Source organism: Diadema antillarum, unplaced genomic scaffold (genome assembly GCF_040938485.1).
Source record: "Diadema antillarum isolate AM-2024a unplaced genomic scaffold, OU_Dant_1.0 seq00000041_RagTag, whole genome shotgun sequence".
Taxonomy (NCBI): domain Eukaryota; kingdom Metazoa; phylum Echinodermata; class Echinoidea; order Diadematoida; family Diadematidae; genus Diadema; species Diadema antillarum.
The window spans coordinates 212847-233382 of record NW_027271153.1 but is presented as its reverse complement, the minus strand read 5'-3'; the positions used below and the strand labels follow the sequence as shown (position 1 = coordinate 233382).

At 39.2% G+C, this 20536-nt stretch overlaps 1 protein-coding gene and 1 long non-coding RNA gene across 2 annotated transcripts in view; one reads left to right on the top strand and one right to left on the bottom strand.

Moving 5' to 3' along the window:
- Nucleotides 1–311: 311 nt before the first annotated feature.
- LOC139725438 (patched domain-containing protein 3-like) lies at nt 312–4672 on the bottom strand. The gene is made up of 3 exons (XM_071636514.1): nt 3673–4672; nt 1160–2791; nt 312–397 (listed from the first exon to the last, which is right to left on the bottom strand). The coding sequence occupies exons 1-3, from the start codon at nt 4670–4672 to the stop codon at nt 312–314; spliced, it is 2718 nt and encodes a 905-aa protein (XP_071492615.1).
- An 8240-nt stretch (nt 4673–12912) lies between these two features.
- The window catches only part of LOC139725417 (uncharacterized), an 86304-nt gene continuing 78680 nt past the window's right edge, over nt 12913–20536 (top strand). The window contains exon 1 of the long non-coding RNA XR_011710548.1: nt 12913–12995. This is a non-coding gene — a long non-coding RNA (uncharacterized lncRNA). The remainder of the gene's footprint in view (nt 12996–20536) is intronic.

Genomic DNA, 20536 nt, shown 5'->3' with positions numbered 1-20536 from the left:
ATGAGGCCGACGATATAGCCTACTCCCGTTATAACGAAGTCGTCGGGACAGGTGGTGCTCTTTTGTTATATCGCAATTTTGTTAAAACCGAACGGTGAGGTAAAGAAAGATGCTATAGATAATTATTTTGGAACCTAAATTATTTTGTATTTCGTTGTGACGAGAATTTTGTAATAACCGTGTTCGTTATTACGGGAGTGCACTGTTATGTAGCCAAAGACCAAATGCATCGTGATCATACTGGTAAACGTTGACAGCATCTAGGTTGCGTATTTTACTCTCTTACAAGAACGAACAATCATTATTGTCTCTCAGTTCTCAGTTGTCCCGTCGTCCGCCTTAAACCCCGCGTTCTGTTGACCCTCGCGTTTGGAGATCGTATAGATGTTTGATGTATCTGCAAGGAAACGAAGATGAGCAAAAAATTTAGTACGAAAAAGTAAACTGTGAAGGTGAATTTCGATTGAAACGCTGTGATTACATAAGGCATATATAGGGCGTGAAGACAGAGAAGACAGAGAATTCGATAGGGGACATGGGAGTGAAGATAGGCCTACATACAAAATTGATAATGATATAGAATGCCCCAAAGGAAAGAAAATTAAAAAGGAGGAAACATGCAGTGGTACAAAAGGAGAAGGTAAATAGAGAAAGGTGGAGTAAAAGATATTGGGAATTTGGTATAATGGAAAGGGCATGACGATAGTATTGACAAGGTAAGGGAAAGGGTCAGGATGAAAGGAGTTTTAGAATACAAGAAAAGGGAAACAGATCATGACTGCAACACTTTCTCTTATAAATTTCTGAATGTTTTTGAGTGTCATACATTATCACACTGTATCGATTAAACTTTTTTTCATATTTTGCAGAATAATGTCACCTCCTAATCATTTTGCACAATGCAATATGTCACTCTTTTGTTTTGTTTTGTTTTGTTTTGTTTTTTGTTTCTAATTATTTTTGCATTCTATGGGCTAGCTCAAGAGAAATTTGGTTTGTGGTGACCAGTAATACTGCACACAAAATCTAATGACATGTAGGCATGCTAGGGCTTTTGAAACTCAGCAGTTCTAGTCAGTCTTTGTCAACATTTTAACCAATCTGTGTCATGTGATTATGTGCAATGAGTTTCCGTGATAAATCACAGCAGCCGTCTTACCGAAATGCTTTTTCGGGTCTTCCTTTGCAAGAGGGTCGAGTTGAATGCACCCTCCGAAACATGAGAGAAGCACCGGTAGGAAGACCAGACTGTGAAGCATCCCAAACATCATCACCATGCTCATGATCTTGAAGAATGCGCGGAACACGTAGCTTGATGACCAGTTGAGTACAACGATTGCAATGATAGTGGATAGCGCCCCCTGCAGGATTGGCATGCCCAAGGAGTACAGCCCCATGACGGCTCGCTGCTCGGCTGTCGACAACCTCTTCGCCGCGTGTTTCCCGGGACAGCTCTCTTTACCACCGATGAACGCGTACGTGATGTGGGCTGAGAAGTCCACGCTGAAGCCGATGCAGAGGATGATGTTGATCATGGAAATGCCGTCGAGATGCACGCTCCAGAGCGACATGTAGCCGATGATCCCGACCTGGATGGAGACGATGCTGAGCGCGACCACCAGGGAGCAGAGGGGATGCGGAATGAAAACGAGCGCGACGAGGAACATGCTGCCGATGGCAATTGAGATATTCTGGATGGTGAGGCTGCGCACACGCACGAACTGCTCGTAGACGATGAAGTACGGGGAGAACGGGGTCAGTGCCAGTTCTGATTCTTCCGATTTCTTCCGTACCTCGGCCATCATGCGGATTTGCTGGTTAGTTGTAATCAAACTGTCTGCAAGAAGTATGAAACGAGAGCTCTCTATTTCAGTCCTGTTTGACCCATCAGCGAAAACGATATCTTCAGTGTATTTGATGAAGCGGGGATGTTTAAGAAAGTCCCCTGCGAGTGTGGACATGAAGACTTCTCTCGAGACATTACTGGGAACTTTCGCCGCTCTAAGATAGCGCAGGTAATCCCGAAGCCAGAACTCTGTGTACTGGGATGAATGGAAGTAATCACTACTTTCGAAGTTTGTTACAACATTTTCTACCATCCTCTGCACATTTGGGTCGCTATACTCTATTTTTTCTCGAATGGCAACCGAGACAGATGGGCCGTAATGTAAGAAATACTCGGTCCGCGTTTCAAAAAATTTGAAAGCTTGAGAACCTTCTCTCGCTAGTAATTTTAGTTCTAGTCCTTCCGTCACCCTGAGACATCCATATACTGCACCACCTATGTACACACAGAAGACAACCAGTGTAAAGATTTTAGCCACTGGCGTCATCAGCGCTGGTCCGTAATAGTCCCTGAAGAATCTCATCAGACCGGTCTCGCAAGATCGCTTGAATTTCCATTTGCGATCCTCGGCACTAAGTCCACCTGCACAGAACAATCTATAAATGATTGACTGATCTTTCCTTTTGGGAAGTACTCTTTTAAACGTTAGACAGTGAGCACTGGATGCTTCTCTGTGGCCACCATACACCATGCAGGCACCGAAGAAGGTGATTTGGAAGAGGTAGTCGAAGAGGACGGCGACTCCCGTGTAGAAGCAGAAGACGCGCACGGCGGGGAGTGGCGAGATGGCTCCAAACCCGAAGGCCATGGCGTCAGTGAGGGTGGTGATGGTGATCGAGATTGCTGCCTCCGAGTACGTCTTACCCAGCCGTTCCTCTACCGAGTCGCTTGGGTTGGTCTTCCGCCAATGTGCAATCATGATGAACATGTCGTCAAGTCCAATACCTGTAGTGGAGGGAGGGGGAGGGGAAAGGGGTCGCAAAGACGGAATGTAACTGAGGTGATCATCATCTTGTGCGTTGGTTTTGTTTCGTATACACATAGAGACGTGTCATACCAAGGGTATGTAGGAAACATCGAAGTATAGCACGAGAGGCTCTGGACCCAAATAAAGGTTCTCAACTCGAATTTTCGACATGGTGTCTGACCTACTTTGGTCCCTCGTGACCAAGGTGTACTTAGTACTTGATAGAATGCATGCAGTAGGCCTACTGGGCTAATGTAGTGTAAGGGCCCTCTATAATGAGGGCTATCAGGGGTAGATTAGATCACATTTTTTTTATAAACACCAAATTTTCGTGTGAAGTAATTTGTTGTGTACATTATAGGGATTTGAATAGTGAAGAACTTATACTTTGTTATTCTATCACAAAATCAATTGCATGCATAATGTATGAAAACATTACAGCCTAAGAATATCAAGACAATTTAAGAAATAGGTGTATAGGCATGGTATTGACAAATTTTCCAACTCTCAAATGCCGCAAAAATCTTTGAATTAATATCTAACTTATACAACTGAAACTTAAGATGTATCAAAGATTACCATTGAAACAAAGTACCTATAATGAAGGGTAAACAGCAAAACAACAAATATATATACATTTATTGTATATATATTTTAAACTTTGTCGTTCTCCTACCATTCTTTCTTGTTAATGTTTTCAAACAAGAAAATCTTTTTTTTCAAATCACGCCATTGAAACCACACACGGACGCATCGTAAAGCGCGTACAAACACAGACACATACACACAGACACACATACACATACACGCGAACATGTTTGATCAGCAAGATACAAAATTGTGTTTAAACTATACTAACCGAGGATGAGAAATGGCATGGATAATGCAACTATGTTGAAGTTGACCCCTGCGAAGGACAAGAGGCCCAAGGTGGCTGCCACTGCCAGAGATGCCGAGACGATCCCCATGATACCCAGCACAGACTTGCTGAACACCCAGTCAGCCATGGCGCAAGACAGGACGGAGAAGGTGCACAAAAGCACCGCGGCGAGCGCAACCAGGGGGAAAACTTCGTCAGTGGCGAGCACGAGCTCGTTGTCTAGCGTGGTGGACACGGCGTACGAAATGGAAATGACGTCAGACCGGAAGTCATCTGCATACTGAGAGAACATCTCCTCCCATTCGATGCCAAGTGACTGGAATTCTGGAGTTGTCTTAAGCGAGTATAATGTAGCAAAGAGCCCGACTCTTTCCACCGTTTTCGCGGGGTTTCCTGCGAGCTTCACGTCTCCCAGAGTACCTCCAAGGAACATAACATCCGTGTCAGGCAAGTGAACAAACGGATATGTGAGGGTTCTTGATCCCACGAGACTAGCATTGTACTTAAATAATGTGAACAGAGGACTCGATTGACATGTTTCCAAATGAGAGGCACAAATGTTGCCATAATGATGTGAAATGCCACGAGAGTCTTCCACGGTCAATGCTTGCACTCCACGGTCAAAACGTAATATTTCTGACACTGCTTCTTCTGTTAGGATGTTGCCACCGACAAGGGGCTTGATGATAACTCTCGCCCCAAGATCTTCCGAACCATTTCCCCGACTCTGCCAGTAATTGTTGTAATCGACTGGAAAGACCTCGTAGAAAAACGGAGCGTCTTTTCGAGCTTGACTCGCATCGGGCGAGAATAGAAAGACGATGTCCGTTTCTATCCGCAGGAACATAATTCCGACAGCCAGGCCTGCTGCTAAGATCATGGGTCCCAAGAAGAACACCAGCGGATGCCGTGCAACCAATTTACCGTACCTGTAAAAGACTCTCGAAAGAACTCGGTCGATGCAGTTGCAAGACGCCATGGTGCGCTCCTTGCAGACGACAGACCTCAGAATGATACGTTCGTGACGTTGAGTGTGTCAACTGCTATCAAAGCTCGACTGCAAAATGAAAGTAACGATGTATCTACTCATCGCGACATGAAACAATTTTTAACAGAACTATGTTCGCAGATTCCAACAGCGCTTGGCTTATGATATATGGAGAAAGTTATTGATGATCACTCTTTATACATGCGCCACGCATGCAATTGGCATAATTATGTACACATTCACTTATTCTGTGGGCAGACGATGTAGATTCCTTCTTGAGATTTCCCTCTTCTTTATTAGCCCTCCACGCGTCAGTGCCCATCCACAGAAGTGTTCTTTTCGACTCGTTTCTGTCTTCTTCTCGCTTGAAGGAAGCTTACGTCTGCAAACGCTGACCCAAGTATGGAAATAACGTTATCGATTTCCTAGTGTTTCATTCAAGCAGTCACAAGCAGAATGCGTAGTTCTACTAAAAAAAAAGAAGATCAATGACTGAACATTACAAGTTCTTGTAATCCAAATTCATGTTGACCTCTACTAGTGATGACATACTGGTTTGTACATAGCCAAATCACAAAATACTTCATGAAAATATGCATCATTTTGGAATCTTTTTTTAATTTTTATAGGATCACCTCTGAAAATATAATCCAGATCATTTTTACATATTCCAGCTGTGACATCACCATCTTGTATGTGCCTTACCATTTATTTCTACGTAAAATAACGAATATAAAAGTAACGTTCCTTAGAAAAAATAACAAGTTGTGGTAAGTGCAGGAGATAATAAGCAATAAATGGTAAGGAACACTGCTGTTTCAATTATTGTTCAGTTCAGGTGTTGTAGGAGGATGATGTCACAACTGGAATATGAATAAAGTTGAGTTGGATGATCTTTTTAGAGGTTCGGCCTAACAGGGTGTAGCAAAAAAAAATGGAGGTAATACTAGGTGTTTCAAAAAACATTTCCCACTTTTGATTCTTAATAATTCATAAACTATATATCAGATAACACTGTCATTGATATGAGTAATAGCTGAATAGTATACAATTTGGTTGGAGGTGGTTTGAATATGAAAACATAAATTAGTTTCATGAAATCCATGATTAATTTCACAGTTAGGTTCCAGATTTTGCTCTATTTTCAACCCTCTGTACAAAATTTCACTTTGCACAGGGGTCAATGGGTGTGTATGGGAGTGTGTGGTTAACACCCTGACAATGGTCCTAAACAATGCTTAGGGTTTGAATGCTTCATTATTTATTCATGAGAAATTCCACTATCACAACTAGTCTTTATTCAGCCTCTGGCAGTATCCGTGTAAAGTCAAACGCCTGCCGATACTGTTGTTGGGTCTCGACAGTGCTCTCCCTACTTCTGAAAAATGAAATTACAATGAATACCTTCTGTTCTATCGTAAACATGGTGACAGGAAGCAAAGAAAATAAATTAGAGTATACACTTGTGTGAATGGAGCCTTAAATAAATCTAGTGTGAAACATATCCCCCCAATGATAAATGCTGCTGAACTCTTAACCAAAAATGATTTCTTTTTTTTGTCAGACTATTTAATTAGTAGACAGTTGTATTAAAATGAGGAACTTTAGATCATTTATGCTTATTTACATCCCAAATTTAGCGATATGTGAAGCAAAAATTGAAAATGATTGCCAGCTGGAATGGAATGTGGTGTTTGCAAGCACATGGAAACGTGTGCTTCCTCTTTCCATGTGCATGCAGTTTACCCTTTACCGTGCATGAATCCAGACTAGCAGTGCCCAGGGCAATCCACATGAATTATTGATTAAGCATTCATGTGCCTGGGAGCACGAGACTGACGCCTAGTCAACAGGTGGTTCAGGCATGTCTATTGTTCAGGGCCATTGTCAGCACACACTCACATACACGTCATTGGTTCCTGTGCAAAGTTCATTTTTGTACAGAGGGTTAAAAATTGACCAAAATCTGAAACCTTACTTCAAAATCAATCTTAGATTTAATGAAACTGATTTATGCTTTCACATTCAAATTACCTCCAACCAAATTGTACACTATTCAGCTATCATTTATATCAATGACAGTTTTATCGAATGAATGGTTTTTGAGCTATTAAAGATCAAAAGTGGAAAATGTTTTTTGAAACACCTAGTATGATGCATTTTCAGGAAGTATTTAGTGATTTTGGTCATTTTATTTTATATCAGGCAAAAAGGTATCAAAAGAGACCAGTCTTTAAATTCAAGTCGATGTTATTAGACTGTTCATTGCGTCGTCAGAGGCTTCGATCAATGTTAGAATAACTTCAAGTAATTCATCATGCAATCTTTGTGTGCGGGAAATTGATCTAAGATCGAATCGTCGTTAATTCTGTTCACTACACTTTTATTTCATGTATTACTGTTAGGAGAATACTGTATATATACATGTACTGTTCAATAATTGCTTTTATCCCCCCCCCCCTGCATGTCAGTATTTATCTCAGAACATTACGATGCAGTTCACTTGTTTGTTATTCTGTAGCGATAATATGGAAGGTGTCAGATTACCTCAGCACATTATTTTCATCTCTCTCCATTCATACGATGAGAGGTATAGGACCTTTTTACTTTTACTTTTTTTTTTGGTAAGAAATATCTGATCATTCAATTATTGTGATAAGAGGATCCTCAATCTTTTCCAGATAATCCGTGTATAATACCACATCCATTCTCAATAATTAATTGACTTCGTCTTCGCAGAACCTTGAGGACTTGTCCACATTCCGCATGCAAACATTTTTGTGACAAACAGTGACGTCTCACCCTTGTTCCATTATGTGTATTTTATTCGTTTGTATGTGTGTGTGTGTGTGATATTTTTAGGCCGTTTGGTGTTCACTGGAAACCTTTATCCCCGACATGGATGGGTGCTCCATCATGACAGGGGTTTAGATATCCGCCACTGGAGAACAATAGCCCCACCTCGTTTGTTACGTCATAAGAAGTGTCTCAGACTCGCAGTCGTGACAAATCATACTCATAATGTTCTCAGGTCCACCCACAATAACGCCATTGACACTTCACGCAAACAGATATGCCAGTGGAGTCAAACCAAACTGTTAGTTCTCAATGATAATCTAGACGAGAAATACAAAATACAATCTTGTTGTTACTGCCGCAGTTCATAGCAGACCCTGACCAAAATTTGTCATGCTTTTCTTCTTATTCTTCTTCTTCTTTTCTCGCGTAAATCAGCTGCCATCACGCACGGAAAGCGTGACTACCTCGCCGTCCGAAATTATGTTATATCAAATATCTACAGTTATCAAATCAGTCTGCCTTGAGCCCAGAAAAAAGAAAGAAAGAAAATACAATAGGAAAGAGAAGGGGGATACTCCGGTGTCAAAAAAAGTAACCCGAGTCTGCTTCTTGACAATGTATATACAAATAGTTCAATGTTTACTGGTTGTGTCGCTTGTCTTCACTGACCTGTGTTCTTACTACATTCTGTGATATATTCGTGGCTTTTGTATTTTTGGTGTTTATATGCATTTTCTTTTCTTTTTTTCAGCCTTGAATAAAAAAAGTCACCCTTACTCATTGCCATCAAGGCATTACTTGTTAAATATTTTTGAATGTCTGCATCTATATGTACGTGTACATCAATATAACCACATGTGTATCAAGTTTTAACCTTATGTAAATGTGATGTTTAATTATAGGACTGCAAGGAATACGATATTGGTATGACAGAATAATTTGATAGGTTTTTAACATTCTGATTTTTTTAACTGTGAATGTTCTGTAATCATATACTTTTATTCTGTACGCATGGCACTAGTCTGCGGACTTACTGTTATGCTTCTTTTGATTTGCAATAAAACGAATTGAATTGAATTGAATTGAATTGGATTGAATTGAATTGGGGAAAACGTAAAAATAAGGGTGAAATCTGATATCTGTAAAGCATGTTTATACGAGTGTATAATTTTGAAGAAAAAAAATACCTGCAAGAGTTAGTTGCTGTGACATTTTAGGGCGGCTCTTGAAGGGAAAGGCGTAATTATGAATTGCGGGGATTTGGAGGTATAAGATATCTGTTTATTCATATTGAACAATGCTGGCTGTCCTTCGACGGGTATAATAAAGCTGCATTGTCCGATCGTAGCAGAAGGCCATTTGGGCATTGCGGTGCATGGAAGTATTGTGACGTCATTTTGGTCGACTCCCTAAACCAGGATTATCTCTCAGCCTGTGTCCCTGTGTTTGTGTTTTTGTTTTGGCGTCGTTTGATGCTTGAGCGCGAAAAAAAGAAAAAAGAAAAAGAAAAAAGTCCTGTGAGCTTGAAAAGGCATGATAGGACTTTGTGTGTAGGAAATATCAAAATAAGATTTAGAAAAGTCGAATAACGAACAACAAACACTTATCCTTCTCACAATATCTGGTGTTTCTGACTTGTCCTTCATTCACGCGACCAAGCACATAAATCAGAGTATCACTCTTAGCTATACGTCTAGAAAACAATGATAGCAACAACGACACTAAAACGTTGTTTTCCATTTATTTATCGATCACGCATGCATTCAAGAAACAAAACAGCATTAAGATATCATTATTTTTTTCACAGTTGTCTTGATATATTCTGGAAAAAAAAACCACCACACTCCCCTTAGTGCATTTCTCCTCACTGTATAGAAATTAACGTTAGTTGTCTGCTGGACAAGTCATGTTATATGTTGACGAGCATTCACCGTAGATGGGGTAATACCAAAGGCTGCTTTGCTAACACAATCATATCCGCCATCCACGTCCAAGACAGAGTTGACAGCCTAGTGGTTTACCCAACTTTGTAAGAGAAGGAATAAAGAAGGCTCGCATTCATAATACGCCTAATATGTCAGTCAAACGTTGTCAAACACAGCAATATAGTTTACGTAATCATCGAAAACTGCAGTTTACTTGAAGAGAACGACACCACTGCCACTTAATACCCACTGAATTCAATTCCGTCTAACTCTCCGTTCACCCAGTGAGGTACTAGTCTCGTTTAATATCTCCTTGGTTCGCCCAGCAAAGAAAAATTCAAACACTATACAATTACATTGACTCCTGCAGGGGCGGATCCAGGGAGGACCGCAACCGGCGCACGCCCCCCCCCCCCTTTATTTTTTGTTGGAACAAAAGAAATAAAAAGAAAAAAATGGGGGGAGGGGTGCGTGCGCCCCCTTTAATTTTGTAAACGCGCCCCCTCTTTACGGAATTCCTGGATCCGCCCCTGTCCTGACAGATTTGACTATAGAAAAAAAAAAAAAACAACATTCAGGCTATTCATTGAAATACTATGGTGCAACAAGAAAAAGATAATGGCACCCTGTACTGGAGACTTTCAAGTATAGACAATAGGTGATCATACTCTGCTACCAGCTTTAACAAACCCAATCACTTGGCTGGTGTCTTTCGACCAGGTCCCTTCATCATTTTCCTCTCTCCGAACTCTCGACGCCGAGGCACGGGTAGACGCGCCGCGAAGGAAAGAGAAGAGTATGAGACAATGGAAGAGAATGGTCCGTCTGTCCCGTGGTAGTTGCTAACCCGTACTTATTTCTCACCTTCTTGGATGCCATGTAAAGAACTCAAACTCAAACATGCATACTCATCCTAAAGAGTCGAGAAAATGGGGGAAATTTTATATGCGGTGGATTCAAAATGATAATAAAATGTGATGACGTCAGACCTTAGAGAATTATACAGCGATCACTGAGCAATAATTATTTTTTTCACTGATTTGTGTGTCTATGTGTAGATGCATATCTGTGTACTTGAGACTGAGAGTGTGGTGTGTGTGTGTGTGTGTGTGTGTGTGTGTGACAAGTGCAGACCAATAGGCCTATTGCAGGGCTCCACACGAACTATTTTGTTTGGTGGCCCGATGGGGCCACCAAAATCCTCAATTTCAAAGTTTTGGTGGCCCGAGAGAAAAAAAAATGGTGGCCCGAAAAAAACAATAAAAACATTTAAAGTCCTGTTTTTTTAATGAGTCAAACATTTAAGTTTTATCATAGTAAGAATTGGAAGTTGGACATCATCTACTCATAAATAAACCTCAACAAACTCGCAACACTCACTCTCAGGCACTCATTCAGTCCTTTTCATCCATCCTTCACTGCAAAAAGTCCGGTGTTAAATAGTGAACACCGAGCTGGTGTTAAATTTTCGGTGCTCATTTATGGTGTTAAATTAACACCTCCGGGTGTCATTTCCAAATTCTAAACTGTTTTTTGAAGAGTTTCTTAGTAACTGCACTTCTTGTTGATTTTTAATTTAAACAAGACGATCAAGAATTTTACATTAAAATACTAGATTTTTGAAAAAATGTGAAAATAAATTTACACCAAAGTAACACCAGCTGGTGTGGTCTCTTATTGAAGCTGGACGGGTGTTAAACCATTGATATTAACACCAACAAATATCAAATCAACACCATGTGGTGTCATTTTTGAATTAACACCAGTACAGTGTCAAAATAACACCAGGTACAGTGTCAAATTAACACCACGAAGTGTCAGGTGAACACTTTTCAACACCATCACAGTGCATTTTTAACACCTGTGGGTGTGGTCCTTTTTTGAAGTTTGATTGGTGTTAGATTTAACACCCGTGGTGTTAAATCTAACACCGACGTTTTTACAGTGTTTAAACAAATTTAACTGCTAATTTCCGGCGCAAAAAGTTACGAATTTATTGACATACTTTTCAAAATTTTTGCCCTTTTTTGAAATTTGGTGGCCGGACTTTCATTTTTGGTGGCCCCGGGCCACCAGGCCACCGTTAGTGTTTTTGTTTTATTTCATTTTGTTTTGGAAGAAGCACGTTTTAATATAAATTTGTGGGTTTGAGGGGACGGGGAGAGTGATGAAGGTTTATAGATCTGGTTTTTCTTGTAATGGAATCAACTTTATATCTTTACTGTCAGTCCATAAAATATCTTATTATTCAATGATTTTCAGCATCGACTATTACAATTTGTGTATGTACACTGGACCCCATAGAAGACCAGCTTAACGTAGCTGAATATGGGCTATCCAGCCATCTTCTCAGATGGAAATGAACAAACAAACAATCAATCAAACAAACAAACAAACAAACAGTTGAGCAGAATGCTTCTCTTGGGACATTTCATGAAGCGTTTTGTCAGATATTTCTTCTGACAAATTGTTGTAAGCTATTCAAACATTTGCATCTGATTGGCTGAGAGCAAAATAGATTGTCCGACAACCCAAACGCTTCATGAAATGCCCCCCCCCCCCCCTTGTAACTTTGGGGGTAATTTCTTTAACCCTGTTTGTGCTTTGAGTGCCAGTACACTGTTCAAAGTCCCTCGCGCACAAAGAGCTGACCAAGAAAAATCATGTACTGTCTGTGTTGGTTCTTTTTTCCTTTATCTAGGAGGCACGTGCCAACCGTTGGGGGCATCATTTGCTTTACAGTTGCAGGCAGGATTGCTTAGCTGTTTCCACCTTTTGTAAAATAGTGGGAAGACAAGATCGGATTTTGAACGGTCTAGTCTAGGCTGAGTACTTTGAGTCCCACACAAGTGATGCCCACGCAACTTCGAATCTTATCATGAGGAATGAGGAATGCGGGATTGATTGTAAAGCAGATGGGCCCGGATGTGTCCCATAAAAGAAAAAACAAACAAACAAACAAACAAACAAAATCCTGCCATCTGCAGAAGCTGGAAATCTGTATACTCTGTGCAGTCCTAGAAAACTTGTACAATAATTCAAATAATTCAGCGAAAAAAAAAGAAACAAGAGAGTTTAAGGATCAAGACTGAAGTGCTAGTAGGGCCTATACTTCCCCGTTAAAAATAATCTGCGGAAACGTGAGTACATGTAGGACCTACTGTCGTACGGGCTAGGTGGGTGACCAAAATCACCTTCTTTGCTGAGAGCTATAGCGCCATCATTTGTTTTCAGACGTGTATTGTAAACTTTGTTTACCAAATTAGTCTTTATTGCAAGGTTTGGGTAAGATATAAAACATATTATTTTGATATTTTCGTCAATTATATCCCTTTAAAAAATTTAAGATATACTTTGAGTTCAAAATTAAATATTTTAAAAGGAAAAAAATATGTTCTTGCCTAGAATTCATCTATAAAATTTAATTTTATAATATGACACTTAAAAAAAGACTAAAATATGCCAGCTGCTCTTTTTCGCACATGTGCTGTGTTGTGTTGTGTGACCCCGTCTGCTACGTTCAAGTCGGCGGTTAGTACGAAAACGTCGAAACAAAGTCGTCTTCTGCACATGACTACGACTCTTACGAGGTAAATACGCAGTATTTCTCATGCATACGAGGGTGAATATTATGATAAGATGTCAAAGTGGGTAAATCCCAGTGTTTTGTTTGTGTTTTAATGGTACAGAACAAGCGAACCGCCACTTTGCTAGATCTACATCAGTCATCATAATCGCTCGAGTGATTACGCGAGCGAGGCAACGACTGTATACTAGTACAGTACGATTGAGTGATCAAGCTGGTGTGGTGATTAGACCTATTACTGTGTGATCGATAATAGATTTAGTTGCATTGTGAGAGATCTCTGTTTGAACCGATAGTACTGACCCGTAGGCTCTGCAATAAATGCTTCTGTGATTTGTGAATCCATGTAGTGATTCTAAGTGATGCATGAAGATACTGAATTGACATGATTTGACACACTTCTTCACTGCTGAGCCTGAGACTAGAGGTGACTAAACCAGCTAGGTCTTGTAGCTAGTACAGTGTAGAACTAGAAGCATTTGTCAAGAACGTCTGAATTCACATTGTTAATGTGGCAGCTAGATCTGTGTACACAGCTGTGGCATTGATGTTTCCAACCAAACAAGCATTGCCTGATTCAGGTGCCAGCACTGAGTTATTCTTTCCTCAGGCTAACTCTGCAATATTCTTAGCAATGACCAATCCCTTGGCTAGCTGGGGTAGGGGATTTTTTTTTTTACCGGTAATCATTATTTATCATGAAGTCTGCTACTGACGGGCAACTAGAGTTCTATCTTCTGTTAATTCATGAATCATAATGAATACATGTCGTTGATCGTTGTTATAATTGTGATGCACACATGTACATGCACACAAAACTTCATCAATATGGCACAGCTGAGCAAAAAGTAGTCTTGATCAAGTCATGATTTGAAGAATTGATCAATCCTTTATGAACATTGGAGATAGCCATACAAATTGTAGATGTGATATGTAGAGTAAAACCCCCAGTTTTTGGCCAACCTTCAGAATCCGGACACTTATCACTCATCACAAGTCAGCAAATTTTATTGTCATATATCACATCGTTTCACCAGGGAGGTCTCGCCTCCCTGGTTTCACATACAGGCACTCTTGTTCACAGCAGGAAGTCCAAAAATCCATCTAAAATCCCAAATTTTGCTGTCAAAAGTACAGGATCGGCAAAACTTTTCCAAAGCGTGTGCGAATTAAGTCCCGTGTTAAGAATCAGGGTCGCCGAAAAAGGGCTAAAAATTGAGAAATATGCCGATCTGTTGCGAGATTTTTCGCTTATCACAAGCAAGCTCAGAGTGTGATGGTATCCCCAAAAACACAAAAAAGAAAAACAAAATGTCTGTACGTGCCGATGCAGTGACTAAATGTACAGGAGTTGAATGCAAGTGCCGACCCGCCAGAATTCAGATACCAATGTCTCCGATGCAACCTTGCACCAACAAGGGATGGTGCAGCACATTTTTCAGTGGCCTCGTACACGCATTGACATTGAATGCGCACAGTGTGCGTCCAAATTCTGGGGGATTATCAAGGTGATGATATTTTGGGATTTTGTGAAATTTTATAATGTACCGGTATTTAACAAAATCAGCATCGAGAAAAAGTTGTTTGATAAATTTAACATACATTGTTGTAGATATGATTTTGTACCAGGGTATGTATTATTTGAGTGGAATGAATATTGCAGAAAAGCTTAAGTGTCCGAAAACTGGTGGTTTTACTGTTTTACTGTTTACTTTTAATGTATCCAGCTTATAGCAGTCAATGCAGTAAATCATTCATTTCACAGTGAGGAAAGAGGAAAGTCATTATTTGCCATTTGCAGATGAAACAGAAACCCAGCATTAGTGCTTTAAAATAGTTCTAAAATGTGAGTTAGGGATAGAGACAACCACTGTAAAAATTTGAATTTTTAGGTAAAATCGATTTAAGTATTATTAATTATACAAAATGTGAACAAAAGTTATAATGAAAATGTTTCCAGACTAAACCGTCTACAGATACGGTTTATTGAGAAAAATACAGCTTAGCATCTCCTTATATTTTTTAGGCATTATCGCGAAAATTTTATAGGATAGGATGTTTTGTGGTAAAACAGACCTACAGGAATATGCATTAAATGTCATATCTTTAAAAATTTTTAAATCACTGTTCCCAAAGGTGAACAGGACCTTTTAAAAAAAGTGCAAGTCACAAAAGAAACAAGGCTAACTAAGCTCACTGTAGTGATTTGTATAATGCATCACACTGTAAATGCACTTTGTGAAGTGTGAGGTCTTTAAAGAGCCAGTATATCATATTTTTCTAGATCATTTGCAAGGTATTGTGTGTGAACTATGACTGTGTATTGATTAATGTCACCAGAGTATACTGCTGCCTCATATAGGAATACATTACAGCACCTTGATCATTTTGATTCATGATTTCAAGCCAGTGAAATTCATTCAAATTTTTCATTGTCTTTCTTTTGCGTCGATACTGAGAGTAGGTAAGACTCAAATATCCATTTTGATTGTTGCTGTCAAAAGTCAAAACAGTGTACTTGCATGTGAACTCTTGTGGACATTTTTTTTTTCAACTTTTGTTGTATTTTTCATTATTTCAATAACTACCAGGTATTTTGGTGGGAACAAAATCTCTACCAAATGAGAGCCTGATCTATTTGGATTATTGATGTTATCTATGTCATAAGGGATGCTCATCCCAATAACGAATTGTTAAATCTGAAATAAAAGAAACAGTTCAGAAAAATGTTAAAATGTGAGTAGTGCACATAGATATGTAATGGCAAAGTTATAACAATGTGAAACATTGTGAAATGTTAACATTTTATGGATATATGTCAGAATGTGGATGATTCAGCTCTGTAAAGTTTGAGAGAAATAATGTCTCTATGACTCTATGTAGGATAAACTTTACAATTTTAATTTTGGTAACCCTATTTCCAGGGACTCCAACCCCAAGCACCTTCTGATCTGGAGATTCTCCCGCCCGAAACCCCTAGCAAACGGGAGACTCCAAGTTGATGTGTGCGAAGCACGAAGTTCCTAGGGTTCTAGATGTTCTCTGGTGCTATCTAAGGCCTATTTTTTTCAACATACGATAGCAATAAGTAAGAAATCCTTTCCACCGGGAGACACAGAGCCAGGGCGGGAGAAATCAAATCTCCAGCGGGAGAACGGGAGATTTTGCAAAAATGGGTTTTCGGCGGGAGATCTCCCGTCGAAAACGGGAGAGTTGGAGTCTCTGTATTTCTCAAGATAAAGAGCTTTATTTCTCTGGAATATGGAGGGGGGGGGGGTGCAACTCTCATTTCCTTTTCTGGGATCCATTAAATATTAAAATGTTTAACACCTCAGAGGTAAAATCTCTCTCCACATGAAGAAATGCTAATAAACATGTGAGGTAGGTGTTTTGATTTCAATAAATGGTTGATTCATCATTGTCCCCGCCGAACGAGTTCGAGCAGGGGACTATGAAACGGGCTCCGTACGTGTGTGTGTCCGTGTGTCCGTCCGTGTGTCCGTCCGTCCGTCCGTCCGTCCGTCCGTCCGTCCGTCCGTCCGTGTGTCCGTGTGTGCGTCCGTGTGTGATCAAAATCTTCAATTTGCTACTTCTCTGTCATTTATGAGCCAATTTTGATTCTGTTTGCTTTATATGATAGCACTACATGGGAGCTTTGAAACTTCTACACAGAATATCAGTCGACCTTTGACCTTGACCTTTGACCTATATTGTACATTTTGCTACAAAATGCTACTCCTTCGCCATTTCTAACCCGATTTCGATTCCGTTTGCTTTATGTGATGGCACTAGGTGAGGGCTTCAAAACTTCTACACAGAATTTTGACCTTTGACTTCTTTGACCTTTGACCTTGATTTTTGACCTATATTGTACATTTTGCTACGAAATGCTACTCCTTCGCCATTTTTAACCCGATTTCGATTCCGTTCATTTTATATGATGGCACTAGTTGAGGGCTTCAAAACTTGTACACAGAATTTTGACCTTTGACTTCTTTGACCTTTGACCTTGATTTTTGACCTATATTGTGCATTTTGCTACAGAATGCTACTCCTTCGCCATTTCTAACCCGATTTCGATTCCGTTTGCTTTATGTGATAGCACTAGGTGAGGGCTTCAAAACTTCTACACAGAATTTTGACCTTTGTCTTCTTTGACCTTTGACCTTGATTTTTGACCTATATTGTACATTGGCTACAAAATGCTACTCCTTCGCCATTTCTAACCCAATTTCGATTCTATTTGCTTTATGTGATGGCACTAGGTGAGGGCTTCAAAACTTCTACACAGAATTTTGACCTTTGACTTCTTTGACCTTTGACCTTGATTTTTTACCTATATTGCACATTTTGTTACAAAATGCTACTTCCGGCGGGGACATATGTTACGCACCGCGTAATTTCTACTTTTCCTTGTTCTCATAACATTTGATCTTATATTGTGTTGGTGCTCATGCAGATAGTGACAATATATGTATACTGTAGTCTGTCTTTGCTATTATTTTGTTTCCTTAATGGGGAAAAGTGGCCCAGTATTGCTTGATTATTTGCTATTTATGATCGATCATGGCATTCTCCTAATATTGGACGATTAATATCGATGGCTAGGTTCTAATGGACATTGATTATAGAACTTGCGTTATATCTTTATTCTGTCAATTTCAGACTGAATGAATTTTCTTGATTTTCCGAAATTGAGTAACAGGTGGCAGACATCCATGACATAAATCTGGATGCCTGCTTTAAATATTCAAACTCCACTCACAATACTTAATATTTACTCAACCAAATGCAAAATCAATTTTCTGAAATGAACATTGATGGCATATAGACAGTCACAGTACAATTGTCTTTGCATGATTCTATGCGATAGATTGTTTCCATGCCTGCCAGTAAGTATAGCGTGGAAATGAATCTCAAGCAGCCCTCATGGACCTTGGACTTTAGATATGAACCAATCAGGAACACTGCTAATGATATGTCAAACATTTGTCAATATGAGTATGGTAGGCAAGCTTGAGACTGTCAAACAGTATGCATAATGGCAAGAATAATACTATTTAAGAAGTGTATACCTGATGTCTATTTCTAGTATGTTCAGCTACATGCTGATTGCCATTTATCATTCAGAAAGTAGTTTTTTTATGTGACCAGGGAGGTGTTAGAGAAGGAGTGGAATCTCTGCGCAATTTGTGCATATTTAAATGTGTAGGTTCTGTAGATAATAACAATTGAATGCTTGCATTTTACTAGCTTTGAGGTTCCCTGCTCCATGCCACTCTTCCATCGAATCTGGATATGAAGACCAAAGAAGAAGTTCTTGATTTTAACAATTTTAAGCTGTAATGCAGAGGAAATGTTGAAATTCTGTGTGGAACTTGGTGGTAATCTTGTACGGAACAACTACTTCAAGGTTTTCTTCAAATCTTCTTGTTATTAACCCGTTGAGGACGAGTCCCGAGAATGCTCAGGAAGGTGTCTATGGGAAATGTATGTTTTAGCAAAATCAAACCGTCCTCAATGGGTTAATACCCCTGGACCGAATGAGGAGAATTGGTATCTTATTTTTTTAAAAAGTCAACATCTAAACGTCTTGTGCTAATTTGTGCATAGTATTGTTGGCCAGGTTTAGCACTTGAATATTAAGTCTTTCGAATTAAGTAATTGGCTAATGCATGTTTCTGCGTGTTTAGTATCATTTTACAGTTAAAAAAGTACAATTTGTTACTGATTTTCTTTGCGTGTCCTATATGCTTTGCACACTGCACAATTGCTGCTGGCTAGCCACTAGGTATATAATTCTATTTTGTGCATAATAATGATAATAGTAATGATAATAATGATAATGATGATGATGATAATAATAATATTGATAATGATAATAATGATAATAATAATAATAATAATAATAATAATAATAATAATGAAAATAATAATGATAATAATAATGATGATGATAATGATAATGATAATAATAATAATAATAATGATAATAACAAATAAATAATTTTCACATAGCACTATATGTAGTTACAAACTACTCAGAGCGCATGCTGCTCTCTCCAGAAGAAATGTTGTGTTATGGCTTCAGTGGTAAATCCATTCATCATGTATCATTACCTAAACTCAGCACAGACTACCATATTGGTACCACAAATACACTCACTCTAATCATCCACACAAATACACTCACTCTAAGCATCCACACAAATACTGCACACACAGATATGCTAACATTACAAAGAAACTGTTTACCTTGCCATTCAGGGCACCTTGTACCTTTGTATGGTATCACTTGTCAATATTGCCATTCTTATTGTGTTTTGAAATCACATACCATCACAGTAGGGATACAAATTTTCCGTACACTGCAAGTGTTAAAGTTCAAGAGCTGAGGGCATTTGTTTTATGTTATTTGAATGCAAATGATTTTGATTACATCTTACAATGGAAGGGATATTATTTTGTCTTTGATGTGAGAAAATAATGTTCTTGATATGTCATGCACAGAATGAATAAAGATTATGTCTGCAGAATGTGAAATTATTAATTCATTGATATTCATATTTGAAGGATTTACTGTATAACTGTTATTTTCTTTTACAATAGTGAATGAGGAGGTCAGGGACATTTTTGCAAGATGTTGTTTTAACAACAACTTTGATACCGAGGCTATCATAAGTCCCCTAATGCATGTCAGTTCAAAATAATTTTTTTTTTGTGTGCTGTAAAACTTTCAGTCCAACAGTGATTTGCGAAATTCATGAAAATTAACCTGTTGAAGACTAAATCATCTCATCCTCAAGGGGTTAAACCCTTGTGAAAATAAGATCTTATACAGTGGAAACTCGATATAACGAGATGGTCGGGACCGAGTCGTTTTCCTCGTTATAGCTGATATCTCGTTATATCAGTAGGCATAAAAGAAAGCATAACATAAAGACATTAATTTGCACACGTGGGACTGCCCATCATCTTTCAATCAATACTGATAACTTGGTAATGTGTGTGAGGTAATTACTCACCTTTATGGGTAAGAAGATGTTTTTGTTGCCAATGAAATCCGATATCAAGAATGTTTTTCTTATTAATTGTAGATGTTTGAATTTGTAAATCTATGATATAGCTTGCGATTGTGTGAAGATCGTCTGTGGATTGGTATGTGGTTATGGTATGGGTGTGTGTTGTGTGTGGAAAGCTCGAATATGGTCTGCACAATGCTGTGTGTGTGTGTGACACATTCTGTATGTACATTATGACTGCGTGTGTGTGTGAAGATGGGGAATTCCCGACGTAGAAAGCCAATCACAGCATCAGATTGCCTCACACTTGCTAAACATCATGATGATGTCATGCATACGGCTGTCCCACCACATTTTCTGCATGTATCAGTGCGCGCAAACACACACATACACGTACAACATGCGGTGCTAGCTGTAGAGTGAACTGAAGAAACTATGTGTGTACCCGTACAAGACAGTTTTTGGCGCATCGAGCTTTACAATCTCGGAACATGATAGCACAGGCGAAGTAAAGCTTTTAATA